This window comes from Schistocerca serialis, chromosome 6 (assembly GCF_023864345.2).
Source record: "Schistocerca serialis cubense isolate TAMUIC-IGC-003099 chromosome 6, iqSchSeri2.2, whole genome shotgun sequence".
In the NCBI taxonomy this organism is placed as follows: Eukaryota; Metazoa; Arthropoda; class Insecta; order Orthoptera; family Acrididae; genus Schistocerca; species Schistocerca serialis.
In genome coordinates, this window is record NC_064643.1 from 198,092,840 (window position 1) to 198,109,726 (window position 16,887).

Genomic DNA, 16,887 nt, shown 5'->3' on the forward strand with positions numbered 1-16,887 from the left:
TTATTCCTCAATATTCAGTACCAGACATCAAGCAACTGAAGTCTACTTGTATGCAGAATCTTAACTCGTTATTTTATCTCTGAAATACCTACTGGGGAGTATACTGTAATGGGCAGATTGTGTAATAACGCTACTGGGTGATGGGAGCAGTCTAAGGGTTTTCCAGGAGGGCTTGACTCTCACCTGGGATGCATTGGATTTATGTGACGGTGAGGGAGAAATAAGGTAACTCCAGAATATAGCAGTTTTGTTCGGGGTCATGTAGATTCCAGAGGAAGATTGAATGTAGCAGGTGAGGGACTCAGGCTGTAGAGAGACATGAGTGTTAATGTAACAGCTCTGTACTATTCTCTTAGGTTTGTTCAATGATATATGGGAGAGCCCTTGTGTAGGGCAAGGACTATAGTCAGCCGGTGTTATCCTGCATCAGAGCAGCAGGCATAACGAACAGCCTATGGTGTATATGTTCAGCTGGAAGAAGGCTGCTTACTCGATGAATGTGGACACTTCAGTTGCGGATGCCATAGTGGGTGGTAAACTGAACATGGCTGCACTTCTGGTGTGCGGCAGTCACCGATGTCTTGTAGGGAGGCAGATGATGAAGATACTGCCCAGAGCCAACCCCGCCACCGTTGGCTAGAGAAGTGGCTGGTGGGCTCCGGCAGCATGGAGTCAGTTGGTCATGCATTTGTTCCTTGACTGTGAGAAAGCAGCATTTTGCTCAGCAGGGGGTCTTGCAGTGGCAGAATATTGGGCATGTCACATGTATGCTATTCTCTGGCACAGAATAGCTCAGATGTACTAATTATGACTGTGTCAGTGGAATGTTTTTGATCTCGCAGCGATAAGTGACACGCGGCAGGTGTCATAACATAACCCTTCCATGCCGAAGATGTGTTCATCTGACCGAAGGGTTTAAATTCAGCTGTCTGGAGCTGACCATTCCATCTGACTGCGTTCCTCCTTGTTTATGAACCCTCGTAGCATGGAAGCTTCCCAAAAGGGGTGGTCAGTGTCCTGGGTAGACATTGACTTGCTGTAGTATGTTGGTGTGGAAGCAGTTGCTTAGCGGAGGGTGCTTCTATCAGCATAGGTCATTGGCTTGTGACAGTCAGTGCCCAGATCTTGGTGTCTTGTCTGCAGCACTAGGTGCTGGCTTTCATTTGTGCCATTACATTCTCTTCCTCCCAGAAAAAACCCAGCCAACTGGATTGCCAGTTGTGAATTGGCTGAAATAGAAGCACTGGTACATCACAGTTGCTTTTAGCCTTTGCATTCTCCATCTTGACATGCTCTTGAATAATCTTTGCACTTTGGTGTCTTCACCCCCTCCCCTCGTTTCTCTACACTCATTCCACTATCTAACAGACACAGCATCTCTAGATCCTTGTTTGCACTACTTTTTCCACCTTTTCTTTTTATTCCAGTTGTAGCTGTGTCATTTCACCAGATGGGAAGGGAATGAGGACCAAGGATGCATCCTGTCAGGATAAACTCACTAATCTTCCTAATTAATATTTGCATGTTAATGCAGCTAACTTTTGTCCCCAAATTCATTAGTATTAATGACACAGAGCCTCTCTATAAACCCATCACATGATAAAATTCACATCTCTCACATTCTCATAGTGCATATATTGCACACCTCTTATATACAGGGTGGTCCATTGATCGTGACCGGGCCAAGTATCTCACGAAATAAGCGCCAAACGAGAAAAAACTACAAAGAACGAAACTTGCCTAGCTTGAAGTGGGAAACCAGATGGCGCTATGGTTGGCCTGCTAGATGGCGCTGCCATATGTCAAATGGATATCAACTGCGTTTTTCTAAACAGGAACCCCCATTTTTTATTACATATTCGTGTAGTACGTAAAGAAACATGAATGTTTTAGTCAGACCATTTATTTCACTTTGTGATAGATGGTGCTGTAATAGTCACAAACATTTGGCTTACAATTTTAGACAAACAGTTGGTAACAAGTAGGTTTTTTAAATTAAAATACAGAACATAGGTATGTTTAAACATTTTATTTCGGTTGTTTCAATGTGATACATGTACCTTTGTGAACTTACCATTTCTGAGAACGCATGCTGTTGCAGTGTGATTACCTGTAAATACCACATTAATGCAATAAATGCTCAAAATTATGTCCGTCAACCTCAATGCATTTGGCAATATGTGTAACGACATTCCTCTCAACAGCGAGTAGTTCGCCTTCCGTAATGTTCGCACATGCATTGACAATGTGCTGACGCATGTTGTCAGACACTGTCGGTGGATCACGATAGCAAATATCCTTCAACTTCCCCACAGAAAGAAATCCGGGGACGTCAGATCTGGTGAATGTGCGGTCCATGGTATGGTGCTTCGACGACCAATCCACCTGTCATGAAATATGCTATTCAACACCGCTTCAACCACATGCGAGCTATGTGCCGGATATCCATAATGTTGGAAGTACATCGCCATTCTGTCATGCAGTGTAACATCTTGTAGTAACATCGGTAGAATATTACGTAGGAAATCAGCATACGTTGCACCATTTAGATTGCCGTCGATAAAATGGAGGCCAATTATCTTTCCTCCCATAATGCCACACCATACATTAACCCGCCAAGGTCACTGATGTTCCACTTGTCGCAGCCATTGTGAGTTTTCCGTTGCCCAGTAGTATATATTATGCCGGTTTACGTTAACTGCTGTTGGTGAAAAACGCTTCGTCGCTAAATAGAACGCGTGCAAAAAAATCTGTCATCGCCCCGTAATTTCTCTTGTGCCCAGTGGCAGAACTGTACACGACGTTCAAAGTCATCGCCATGCAATTCCTGTTGCATATAAATATGGTACGGGTGCAGTCGATGTTGATGTAGCATTCTCAACACAAACGTTTTTGAGATTCCCAATTCTCGCGCAGTTTGTTTGCTGCTGATGTGTGGACTAGCTGCGACAGCAGCTAAAACACCTACTTGGGCATCATCATTTATTGCAGATCGTGGTTGACTTTTCACATGTGGCTGAACACTTCCTGTTTCCTTAAATAATGTAACTATCCGGCGAACAGTCCGGACACTTGGATGTCATCGTCCAGGATACCGAGCAGCATACATAGCACACACCCGTTGGGCATTTTGATCACAATAGCCATACATCAACACGATATCGACCTTTTCCGCAATTGGTAAACGGTCCATTTTAACATGGGTAATGTACCACGAAGCAAATACCATCCTCACTGGTAGAATGTTATGCGATACCACGAACTTATACGTTTGTGACTATTACAGCACCATCTGTCACAAAGCAAAATAAGTGGTCCAACTAAAACATTCATGTTTCTTTACGTACTACACGAATATGTAATAAAAAATGGGGGTTCCTATTTAGAAAAACGCAGTTGATACCCGTTTGACCTATGGCAGCACCATCTAGCGGGCCAACCATAGTGCCATCTGGTTTCCCCCTTCAAGCTATACGAGTTTCATTCTTTGTAGTTTTTTCGTTTGATGCTTATTTCATGAGATATTTGGCCCGGTCACTATCAATGGACCACCCTGTATATACTTCTTGACCGGCAGGAACTCATTTGTGTTAATCTCTACACATACTATCCTGTTGCCTTATCACTATGACATAACAAATGAGGAAAACTATTTACAAAAGAGAGGAGCCTATGGTAGCATTGCTAAGGTCGCAGTCTCAGGCGTATTGACTGGTAAGAAAATTATTATACTATGGCTCAATGAATCCATTACATCTTCATGATTAAGAATCCTGAACAAAAACTTCATCTTCATAAGAGTTAAATAATACAAATAATACTTCATCATCCTCCACAATACAATGTAATCATTGCCCTAGCACATCATCGTAATACTATCACCTCATAAGAAATCGCCAATTCACCAAAAATGTAAATACATAACTCACAGGGTCACAGCTGCTTTTCAGATACCCTCCTTTGCCCTTTGTATACCTGCTCTGATACTCCATAATCGTTCTTAATGTCTGACTCATTATCCCATTATGTCAAATTTCTAGTGTGGAAAGTAATGTAGGCAGATTTTCTGCTATCGTGTTCACTGTATCTCAAGGGATCTTGGATGATTTGATGACATCACAGCCACTCAAATCTGTGTGGTACCTCCGCATATTGCTGTGTTAGATCAGTTTCTTATGACGTAAAGGCAGGAAATCCTAATCATCTGAGACTGTTGCCTCTTGAACCCTTGCCTCTTAATGTTATCAGAAGATCAAAATAAATTGAGAAAAGATTTAGATAAGATATCTGTATGGTGTGAAAATTGGCAATTGACCTTAAATAAAGAAAAGTTGGAGGTCATCCAGATGAGTGCTAAAAGGAATCCATTAAACTTCGGTTACATGATTTACACTTTACCACAACTATTTACGTCTGTCTTAAATCTGAGAGGTTACTGATATTCACTAACTATTCCTCAGTGGTCTTCAGACCACCAGATTATCCTATATCGAAGTACACAGCCTACCAAATATGTGGAATATCGCATAACAAGACACCACTGTTTTCTACGAAATTTGACACACTACATTGCTACTATTCACATTGCTATAATATACACTCTACATAATGAAAGTATCATTTAAAACATCCTTTAATGTATTATCTATAACCACATATTTAAACTATAACCAGAACTCAGTCTCACTAAAGTCTTATTTACAAGAAAACTTTAAGGCTGTTCTGCCCTGGCTAAGCTTTTGGGGAACCCACGGTTTGCCATGCATGAGCCAAGCACATTCTTCGCACAGGCTGGCATAATGCTCGTTTCTATGGCATACACAGCACTCCACATCATACAGTTTGTTGCATGAAGCAGTGTGTCATAGTAAACTGCACTGGCTGCATGTAACAGGAGTTAACAGTTCAGCCCCCAAGCCTTTACCAAATACTGGGTGGTTATAATTAAACTTTCCCTATTCAACACATTATAAAATGGAAACTAAGTACTGTAAGAGTACCAGACTTGGTAGCATTAGTGTCAAGGACGTGGGGAAGAGAAATAATACAGACTCAATTAAATTGAAACATTTCTAATGTGCTGCTACAGTACATCATACCATTACATACTGGTTCAACTACAAAAGAGGCTCAATATGACACTATCAGTGTTGAGAAGAGTCTTGAAAGTGCAGGATTGCGTTCTGTACAGCTGAACGAAGCATGTCTGTAGGTATGCTGGCTACTTCTCTTGATATGCTGCTCTTCAGATCAGCACATGTGTGAATGTTTCCGAGTAAACCTTATCCTTCAGCCAGCACCACAACCAGCAGTCACAGGGAGGCGATTTTAGGTGATCATGCTGGCCAAGCATTTGAAAACAGTTGGATCATAATTCAATCATTTCCAAATGTGTTTTGGAGAAGCAGGTGAACTTCGCAATGTGCGGTGGGGCCCCATCTTGCATGAAAACTGTTGAAATCAATGTGCCTCTGTAGGGTGGGTATAACATGATGACAAAGCACATCACAGTAACCTAGCTAGTCACGCTGCACGTCTTTGGCCCTTGAGTGCCAGCCTGTTCAAAAAAGAATGGGCCTATGATGAACGTAGCCATGAAGCCACACCATACGGTGACACGTTCCTGTAAAGAGGAACTTCAAGCACAGAGTTCACCTCACCCGCCAAAGAAAAATGAGCTTTGTCTGTCCATAGGATAGTCCAAGACCAGCCCTTGTCAACTTCAATCCTTACGAGAAAGTGGAGAGCGAAGTCAACACGTCGTTGTACATCATATGGTGCAAGCTGCTGTATGATAGGGATCTTGTACGGATGCCATTTGAGAATGGTTCAAAGCACCTTCCATACAGTTGACCATGTGATGTTCATCTGTCATGACACAGCACGCGCACTGCCTCACGATCAGGAATTGCATGCAGCGTTGTTTGCCATAGCAACAGTGATTTCATCAACCACCTGTGTTGCAACTGGTCACCTGCCTCTTCCCGAAACTACACCCAGTTCTCCAGTTGATTCAAACTACTTCATCACACACACAGCAGGTGGAGAAAGAGGACCCATCTGTAATCCTTTCACCCGGCAATATTCTCAAATTGCAGTTGCAGCATTACTGTTGTTTTGATAATAGAGCTTTACCAATAATGCCTTGTTCCTTTTGTCCAAGCTCTGTCTACGGCACTGGGCACTGGTTTTGATTTGTGCATTTATAATATAGCACAGTTCTCATAATAGTGTATAATCATTCTCAACCCATCTAGATTGTGGAAGTATCACCTACAGCTTGGTCACACAGTCTAGATTTGTTATGTTCTGTACATTCAGCGAAATCTGGTTTGCAACAGGATCTTTCTACAAAGACCTGTAAAGGTCTTCCTTGAACAGATGGTGCCAACAACTCCTAATTTATTATAGAATTAAAATAAGTAGAGTACCAGAATATCCTTGTTATTCAGCCTGCTTCCATAACACAGACATCCAATTACATAGAAATTGTTTTTAAATAAAGTTGACCAACTATATAATATTTTGCCACTGTTTGATTAGTGATCTCTTTTACCTAGGACACTCACACTGCTATCCTAACACCGTAATTACTACTGTGGCATATCCTTTTGTCCTGCAGCATAATTTGATTTCCGACACAGCATTATCGTTGATGCAGCAGCAGGTTTATCCGTTTTCGGATCTACTCAGTTCAGCCTGATCTACACAGATTGCTCCAGAGGGGAAGGAAAAAATAATAGTACCTTTGAATACCACATTATACTGAATGAAAGTAGCATTTATACAGCAGAATGGATGTCTCTACTACAAGCTCTCATCAGTATAATAATTCATGGCATCTGAGCTCTTGTATGCAGTGACTTTCTCAGTAGTGTCCATATCATCCTGATACATGACATCCAATCGTTCTTAAGTGACCTGTACAGAATAAGCATCATCCAATGACTTGCTTTGGATATGAAATCACATTGGCGTTCTGGAAATTATGGGATGCATGGGCTAGCCAGGGCAGTCTTTAAGGCAAAGCCTTTGATGTTACCAATTCCTGAAACCAATTTAAGGATGTATCTAAGATGATTTCTTCTGTGTAAATGGGAGGAAAAGTGACAAATTGTTAAAGAACAAAAAACAATAAAGTTCTGTGAAAAGATAAAGCTGTTGTAGAAAAATGTGGACAATGGAACTGTGAAGCAGCTATATAAAGGAATTGAGTACATGTGGGAGACTGAACCAATATCATAAGATTGGGAATATTGGTTATTCTACCATTAGACTAAAGTGGGACAAGCAAGTGTAAACAGTTACCAACAGATATCTCTCCGCCCCAGTGACACACAAAATCCTTTCTGAAGTTTTGGAAAATATATTAGAAAATCCAATGGAGGAACAATTAGGAGAATACCATGAGAGTTTAGGAGAGGAAGATCATGTGTCGTGCAGGTATTAAATCTAATAATCAGATACAAGAAACTTCGAGCCCAAAATCTTTATGCATCCTTTGTTGATTTTTGAAAACCCTATGATATTAGTCAGTAGAGATACATATACAATGTCCTAGAAGAATTTGGAGCTGACAGTAAAACACTGGCAATCGTTAACCAAATAATACAACTTCCTAATTTAAAATTTTAGGTGAAATATCAAAACCTTTTGAGATGAAAACAGGTGTAAAAATATAATAAATACAATGAGAAAGTGATGGATTAATTTTATTGCCACTTAAAAATAATGGATGACGAGACTGACAAAAAATCTTAATCATCTTTGACAAAAATCCAAAACCAAAATTTCATTACTTGTAGAATTTAAGAAATATCTACAGGAGTTGGGAATAACAGACAGAAGAGAGGGGGTCTTGGACAGAAGAAAGAAGAGAGCAACAGAGCAAGAAAGTAGTAGTATTAGGAATCTAGAAGAGAGACTGTCATAAATTGTCTATTTCACATGGTCCTGAGTTGACCAAATTTGAATAATCACAAAATTTGAGTCAATGTCATCGCACTTCTTGAGGTGGGTCCATTGTCCTATTTCACGTTCACACTGGATGCATGCAGTTCATACATGAATATGTCTTCTGACAGGAAGATCAGCCCAAGTGTCAGTGTGGAGCAGATACAGTGGTTTGATACCTTGTTGAATACCCAGACTTATAAGTTACTGCTGGCACAACCCTTATCACAGAGCCAGCTGTGGGCACCACTACACTACTGTTGAAACCAAAGTGTTAAATTACTACAAGAAAGCAGATACTATTACTCATTTCCTTATCAGAAAATTGAGTTTAATGATAGATATGGTTGGATATGGGTCTGTATTCATGTGGTTGGGTCTTCATTTCAGATTTTTGTCATATGTGATATGTGACTCAGCTATCAGAATCAGTTGGGCAGCAGTTTACAGATTAAAATACTGACCTACAGCAAGGAACCTTAATTTTTCAGCTCATGATGAAAATTGACAAATGATTAAATAGCTCAAAGTTTAATCATAGGAGTAATACCTCTCCCTCTAAACCCTTTCATGGAACTTACCACAAAATGGAAGACCACGAGGAAGATTTCAGGCTGAGGTTGAAAAATTTCCATGAATAGTAAACAATAAACATTGTCCTAATGTAATGGGAGTGGACCATGTGTAATTAAGGGACCATCATAATTGCAAAAATCTCTCATGGCATTTCAGCAAGTAATAAGCCTGGACACTCGTGCTTGTGTTCTCACCATGTTTGCTGGTGAATGTAGAATAAGAAAGCATGAGCAGAAAAATAGGGAAACCATAACTGTCTGATATATCATCCTCATAAATAATTGACTAAAATAATATACAGAAGAACTGAACAGAAAATTGAAGAGGTTGTAGGTTCTTTTTTTTTTCCCCGCTTTCTTCGGCTGTGGGATAAACCAGCCTCCCTCTTGATTGTCAGGTGGTCCCAGTTTGTGAGTCTTAACCAAAACACCACACCCTATTGCATGTAATGATTTTTGACAAAAGTTTTGTGTTGATATGTCCTTTCATATTTGCACCTGCAAGTCACCAAACACATGAAATAACTTAAAAAAAAAAAAAAAGGGCGCTCTGGCCTAACTGACATTTCAGCACGAATGATGGTTGGTCAAATAATTCAACAGTGTGATACTTTGGAGGCACCTAGCAGGAGAAGCCATCACTACCACCACAATGATCACAGAAAAATAATTGCAGTTACTTGTGGTTTTTTTGTTTTCACATGTTCAACTCTACTAAGAGTAGGTGAACTGCTATCACACCAACATTGCTCCAGTTCCCATTGAAATTCTCGTGATGATAATTTCAATATGTTAACTAACTGGACAGATGATGACAGTGCCAGTGTGAGAATGATAAACTTCTTGCTGCAACGCATCCTGGAAAGATAGGTTCAGATGTAATGTACCAAGTAAATGGCAACTTCGTATTGTGGCCATTTCTGTGTTTATATTTTGGAGGTGATAATGTAACATTTATTTGCAAAGTTCTTTCCAGTTCAGACACAGTATCACTTTTCGTTGATTTGGTTTCAAAGAGTGACAGTTGTTAGAATTTTTCTGTTGCCTGGCAAGCTAAGTTTCCTTGTTGTATCTCCTGAAAGCTGAATATTAATGTTTGAGGCATGAAATGTTTGAGCTGATGTTGGCCCAGTTATTTCTTATATTATTACTAATTGGAAAAAGAGAGACGAAGAAACACCTTCCTACATGTCACTCACGAACTCAAACTAAGCTTTGTGCTATGACTCTTGTCCAATGACTGTTAGTAAGCAGTAGTGACATAAATTATGTATTTTCTTGTTAAAATAAGACTAATTGATATTTAACTAGTTTTATCATTTTAGAGCATAATTTTTGAAAAAAAAGAGGATTTTCTTTTTCGGTGGATTGGGTTTTCTTGTATCCTTAAAACTATTTTTCTGTTTATACAGTGAAACGGTTTTGTGAGCCACGGTATGAAAGACGCCCATGGCTTATCTGGTTCTATGATACTTCTAAACAGGGAATGGGAGCATTAGTAATACATCTTGCAAATGTGTATTTGGCAAGCACATTCCATGGTGATCCTTGCACATGGTAAGTAAGGGATCAGTATTGCATTTATGTTCGGATATTCATATACAGCAATAAGTTGTTATTGGCTTATGTACTTTATTAAATTATAGTGATTTAATAACAGTCCATGAGAAAGTACTTGTCTCCTACTTTCCAAACTTCACACAATCTCTTACATACCTTTCAGTACCAAACAACTTAGCCAACTCATATAAGCAGCTCAGTTTGTTCTGAATGGATCTAATGAAACAGCTCATGGCACAGCGATAGGACAAAGGATTTGTATTTGGCTGTGAATTTCTGCCATTCGTGTACGGTATTATGCTCTGGATCCAGTCTCTTAGCTGCTGCTCATTAACAGTGAGCAACATTGAGGAGAGTTGGTGGTGGGCAGAGATAACAAATTTTAAGGTCTCTGCTGAGAAATGTGTATTTGGAAATTAATTGGATAGATAAAAAATCTACACACCAAGCAGTGGCAGAACACACACACACAAAAGAAGGTTGTAATAAATAAAGCAAGCTTTCAGAGTCAGTGGCTCCTTGAGGCAGAAGGGTTGAAGGGGAAGGAAGAGGGATGAAATGAAAGGACTGGAGAAGTTCAAGAAAAGGGGTAGATTTCAGGAAAGTCACCCAGTACCACTGGTTGGCAGAGACTTACTGCACGGGATGAGAAGGAAATACTGATTGTTAGGGGCTGCATCAGATGAACCTTGAAAACCTGAGAGCATAATTGTAATATGTATGACAGAGATTACTGCTTAAACATCATGCGTGAGTTAATAAGAGTGAAAGGCTAAGTGCATTGAACGTAACAGAGGTGGGAGGGAGGGGGTGGTGAAAATAGGTGGGTAAGACAGTGGAAGGTGTAGAAAACTGTTTTTGCTGTTTGGCATTGACAGAAATAGGTCAAATAACACAAACTGGACTGGAATGGATTTATCAATGGTGTGGTGAAAAATATAAAACTGTTTAGAACTGTAATCAGGGAGTAAGTCTTGCTACAGAGAAACAGAGCAAAAATGGAATTCAATATGGTCTTAATTTTGAACAATGTAATTTACTAAGACTAAAGATTTTGAAGTAATCTGACAGATTAATAAGACCCTTTTTGAAGGTCAAAAGCATTTTGCCTGTGATATGCTGTTTAATTTATTGGAACAAATTGAACTTTTCCATTAACACTTATTTCATTTTACTACCCTGATTTAGTCTGTGGTCATTTTCAGATGCAGATTATGTTGATGAGGAGTCTTGTAATATTTAAAACTGACTCATGTTTTATAGGAACAGGAATTTGTTCCTATACAGAACGCTTTTTATATAAATACAATAAAAAGAACTACGAGAACACAATGCTCTCCATGTGAAACTACAGTAATTTTGTTCTGATTTAATTTTTACTTATTTGTGTACACTTTTCATGCCACATTGCAGCCACCTATTGAAGCCTGGCTAGTGATGCAACATAAACAATGAAATAAAGTTCAGTTTTTTTCAGTAAATTGAACAGTCTGTGGGAGACTAAGTGGTTTTTTTTCTGAAAGAAATTGAGACTGTGGACGTGAATACGAGGTAAATCACACTTGTTTTAAAAATAAATTAAAGATTATCTGTGGAAACTATTCGTGTGTGTGTGTGCACTAATTTTTACACAGTTTGATGAAGTAGTCGAAGATTTCTATAGAGTTAATGACACACAAATGAAAACAAATTCCACTAAAGACAATAGTGAGGGATTTTAATGCAAAAGTAAGACCAGAATTAAAGATTTTTCAGTGGGAAACTTTGGATATCAGACTGTCCAGACAGATTGTGACCTCCTGTCAGCAGCACGAAAAACCACCTTTTGCAGCACAGATCTCTGTGAGACGTGCAGGAAGTGTGTCAGTGAAGTTCTGGAAGGTACCGACAGGGTTGTGAAGTGTTGCTGACTCCAGTTCCATGGCCAGCTGCACTAGGTTTTCTCAGTTGAGGAACCATGGCAAGAACAGTCTGATTGAGGTGGTCTCACAGATTCTCGATTGCATGTAAATCTTGGGAATGTGATGGCCAGTGGAGTACAATAAACACATCCTTGTGCTCTTTGAATCACAATGTACACTGTGAGCTGTGTGACAAATTGCATTGTCCTGCTGGTAGATGCCATTGTGCCGAGGAAAAACGGACTGCATGTGGGGGTGGACATGGTCTGGAAGGATAGGTGCATATGTATTGATCCGTTGTGCCTTTCAGAATGACGAGGTCACCCAGCGAATGCCACAGAAATATTCTCCAGACCATAATGCTCCCTCCATGTTTGCTTTCAGACATTTCATGGTGCACATGCCAAAGGCCATATGTCTTTTGGGCAAAAGTTTGATTCATCTGAAAAGACCACCTGTCACCACTTAGTGGATGTCAGTTGTGGTATTGGCAAGCAAATTCCAGTCTTTGTTGCCGATGAACAGTAGTCAGCATGGGTCATGAACCTGGCGCCAGCTGCAGAGGCAGCACTGTTCACCAAATTGTCATTGAGGAGATACTGATGGTAGCCCCCTAGATTCCTCTGGGTGGTCAGTTTCTCAACCGTTGAACATCTGTTGGCCCATACACATCTCTGCAGCTGTCATTCACCCTCGTCATCTGTGGACTGTGGTGCACCGCAGTTGCCTCAGCACTGGTTATGGATAGTACCATTTTGTCTTGCATGGTATATTTTGATGACAGTGCCATACAAACAATTTAAAACCTCAGCCATTTCAGAACTGCTTACACTCTTGACCTGAAAGCTAACGATTGTTCTTTTAGGCATAAGCTAAATCATTCTGTTTTAGCATTATGATGACAAATGGACTGTTTTCTGCACCCGTCCTGCCCTGCAGGCTTTATATACCCTCCACTGCTAGTGCTGCCACCTGGCACCTGTGAGCGGTTATTGCACATTGACGTCGAACATATGTGGTGGTCACATTAATGTCACTGCTCAGTGTATTTTGGTCTGTATATTGGTAATAAAAAAGTATCAAAGGTTGAAGGTTTATAAGGAATGTATTCTGTCTTTTCAACAGTTAAGGAATTGACAGTTGGATTCAGACATGGCAACAGACATGGTACAGATGAAAGGCATTCCTAAACTGTGGTCACGGATGAAAACATGTAAAGTGCACAGTATTGTAGAGGGAAATGTATGTCCTTAAAATAATTTTTTAACTATTGGTACATTATCTCAGTCCTTTGATTCTGCATTATCTTAGGGCTAGTGTAGTTTATGGAAACAGAAAACTGTCTTCTTTTTACTAATTGTTAAAATGAGGACAGCTGTAGCAGATTATTCAACAAATGCTAATGATAGATAGTTTGTACATTTGACTTTCAAAGCTTGGTGTAGTTGTTGTGCCATATTAGTGATATCAAGAACTTAAATAAACATTCTCTGAAAAGTCAGTATTTTTTTCTTTTATTCTTCAATACTTTAATATTATTCAGACTAGAAAATGAGTTGCCAATTTTAGTTAACAGCTTTGTTTTTTATCATCTTCAGTCAATGACTGGTTTGATGCAGCACTGTGATTTTTTAAATCTCTGTAAATCTAATACAACCTACATTTATTTGAACCTGCCTGCTGTATTCAAGCCTTTATCATCTCCAGTTTTTACCCTTACCCTTCCTTCCCTTGGCATATTAATTATTCCATAATATCTTAGCTTGTGTGATACCAATGTATTTCATCTTTTAGGCAAATTGTGCTGTGAAACTCTTATTCCCCCAGCTCAGTTCAGTAAATCTTCATTTGTTATGCAGTCTACCCTTGTACTCTTCAGCATTCTTGCTCAACACATTTTCATTCTCTTTTTGTCTTTCAGGATTACCAGTTATAGTGTCATACAAGTTTTGTTTAGTGGTAATGTAACAGATTGTATCTATAGAAGGTGACAGTATTAATCTGAGTTTGTATTTCAGGTACATAATTAATTTTCTCTTGGACTCCTCTGTTGGGCTGCTTATAATTTATATAGGCATTCGGCTGTCACAGTATCTATCAAAAGTAAACAAGTGGGAAGCTATTAACTTTGGTGAATATGGTAAGTTGACTTATCCTTTGTCTAAAGATTAACCTTCTAAGCTCTAATTTCATCATTATAACAACATTTTGTTTGCAGGCAAACCCCCATCTGTTAATGCCTGGTTAGCGCAGTGTTGCTTGTATGTACTGTTGATGATCATAGTAAAGGCATGTATTACGTTGCTGATCCAGTTTGGCTTCTGGAACAGTGTAAGGGATTTCATACTTTCACCAATAACAAATCCGAAGGTGGAGCTGGCCTTAGTGATATTTATCATTCCCTTTTTTGTAAACGTAAGTATTATTCAAAATTTTTCTTGTATTTATTACATGAACAAGTGAAATTAATAAAATTGCTTCATGTGACTTAGTATGTATATAAATTTTCATCATTACAGGCATTGATATTCTGGGTCACAGACAATTTTCTTATGAGACATACTCATTTTAAAAGCTACAAGAGTGATAAGGGTCTTCTTGAGAAGGTAAAGATAAGATACAGAAAACTGAAAAGGGCAAAACGAGATGATTCAGAATCTGATGTTCTGCTGTCTGCAGATGAAGAGCTCTTGGGAGCTAATGAATGTCTCCAACAACGTTTACCAAATGCTACAATCACCTAGTGTTGGATTGGAAATTTCTAACAAAAATATGAGACTAATTCTCTGAATTCCACAATCGCATTCTCTTTGGAAGGAGTTGCGAGTATTAGACTGACAAATCATATGGAATATTTTATACCAAATAACTATACTAATAACCAGTTTTGTAAATTGGTGGCTCTTTTAATGAGTTAAACAGTATATTTTTTCAATGTTCCTTTCATTAGAGGATGAGGTCTGCAGTACATTCAACTGTTTTGTAGTAATGACAATATATAGCAATACTGTCCTGCAAGATCTTATGAGATTCATAAAATATGTGCTTTATAATATGTGATATGTTCATTGTAGTTTCGCAGGCTCAGATAATGAATTGTGTACATTTTATAGTCTTATTTATTTTCTTATTTATTACCATTAATTGATATTTTACATAGGCCTGTTTGAGAAGGCCTAATGTGTAGAGTCTCAGAGTATGAGTGTCATTTTTCTTTGTTTCGTCTGTGTACAATTTACAAACAAAATACAATATGTTTTTTATATATTGTCTTTGGAAATGCATTTCAGATCATGTTCAGTTTGTGTAATTATCTACAGAAGTTCCTCCTGTATTCCTTTGTAGCTTTATTGGAGTGTTGAAATTGTGTAATTTTACAATTTTGCAAGTGTATACTCTCATCAGAATCGTTTACTACTGTCACAGCTGCCTCTATGATTTCTAAAAATGTCTAGATAAAAATAATTTTTGTGGGCCGTCCAGTCTATTTTCAAGATCAACATTTGTTGTTGGATAAATTTTATCAAGCCTGAGTAATACTGTAATTCTAGTATGGATAAATTTGACTGATTCTGTGCTATATTATAGCCGTCCATGTATCAATGCATTGAGGCAGGTTTTATTCTCTACCACATTTGTGTGCGCAAATGTGACATATTTTGTAGAGAGTAGTCTGCTCAATGAATTTACTAACTGCAGGTGTCATTCATTTCATTTATGATTTCGTTATGATATTTAACAAACATAAAATGACATAAATGAAAGTAGCTGTGGAGCAATAAGAGTACATGGAAATTTTGCTGTAGAGTAAATTTATAAATTTTGTGTTTGATGAGAAAGTTATTTTGTTCTGATGAGAATACTGTTGAAACTGTGATTCAAGAAGAATCATTTTAATAAATTACATATTACATGGAAATAAATGAGGCAATGCCAATACAGATATCTGTGAAGTAATTTCTCCATGAAAATTTTCCCAAAATTTCTTTTGTTATTGACTTACTATTAATTTTAATTGACAAAGCTCCTTGAGCATAAGTCATCTTTATTTCTGTCTGAATTAAACAAGCAAATATTTATGGACAGTGTAATATAATATTCCAGTGCCGTGTTAATTCTTTTCAGTTCACAGAAAAGAAATAAATACTATCTATGATTTTTGTAGTTGCCGTGGTTTATTGCATGACGGAAATATTTCGAGAAAATTGCAAGGAATGTAGCATGGAAATGAATCTTAACTCCTGGTTTTGAATGGTTCTTTGATATTGCAGGTAACAAACCAGTCGTATGCTTTTTCAACAAATAAAACACAAGGAGACTGAAATGGTGCACTGCTATTAGGCACATTATCTGCTGCTAAAGATAGCCGTATCATGGCCACCTTTACATAGTGCACCTTTGGGTGTTAAGTATGTAATGAACTGAATAGAGTAAGAATTCCCCACATTTGCTTGTTTATTTTATATTCATTGCCACTACAATGACATACCTTTTGTGACTATGCCAATACATGCTCCATTACACACGCAATTTCAGTGTGTGCACCTCCATACAGTTCGCAGGTTCACTTGTAGAGGCCATCTGGGTTGGTGCGCACCAAAGGAACGGCATTATTTAAGCAACTGCATATGAGTGCTCAACCTATTTACGGTGTATTACTGTTGTCCAGTCAATGTGTTCTGTGCTAAGCACCACCTCTCATGTGTTGCTCTATGAAGTACTACGCCGGCCGGCGTGGCCGAGCGGTTCTAGGCGCTACAGTCTGGAACCGCGCGACCACTACGGTCGCAGGTTCGAATCCTGCCTCGGGCATGGATGTGTGTGATGTCCTTAGGTTAGTTAGGTTTAAGTAGTTCTAAGTTCTAGGGGACTGATGACCTCAAAAGTTAAGTCCCATA

At 38.8% G+C, this 16,887-nt stretch overlaps 1 protein-coding gene across 1 annotated transcript in view; it reads left to right on the forward strand.

Moving 5' to 3' along the window:
* LOC126484446 (store-operated calcium entry regulator STIMATE-like) overlaps positions 1 to 15,935 on the forward strand; it is a 28,109-nt gene extending 12,174 nt beyond the window's left edge. Inside the window, exons 2-5 of the mRNA XM_050107966.1 lie at positions 9,941 to 10,085; positions 14,008 to 14,129; positions 14,208 to 14,404; positions 14,509 to 15,935. Of these exons, the coding sequence (XP_049963923.1) occupies positions 9,941 to 10,085; positions 14,008 to 14,129; positions 14,208 to 14,404; positions 14,509 to 14,733 (689 nt within the window). The 3' untranslated portion in view covers positions 14,734 to 15,935. The remainder of the gene's footprint in view (positions 1 to 9,940; positions 10,086 to 14,007; positions 14,130 to 14,207; positions 14,405 to 14,508) is intronic.
* The last annotated feature ends 952 nt before the right edge of the window (positions 15,936 to 16,887 follow it).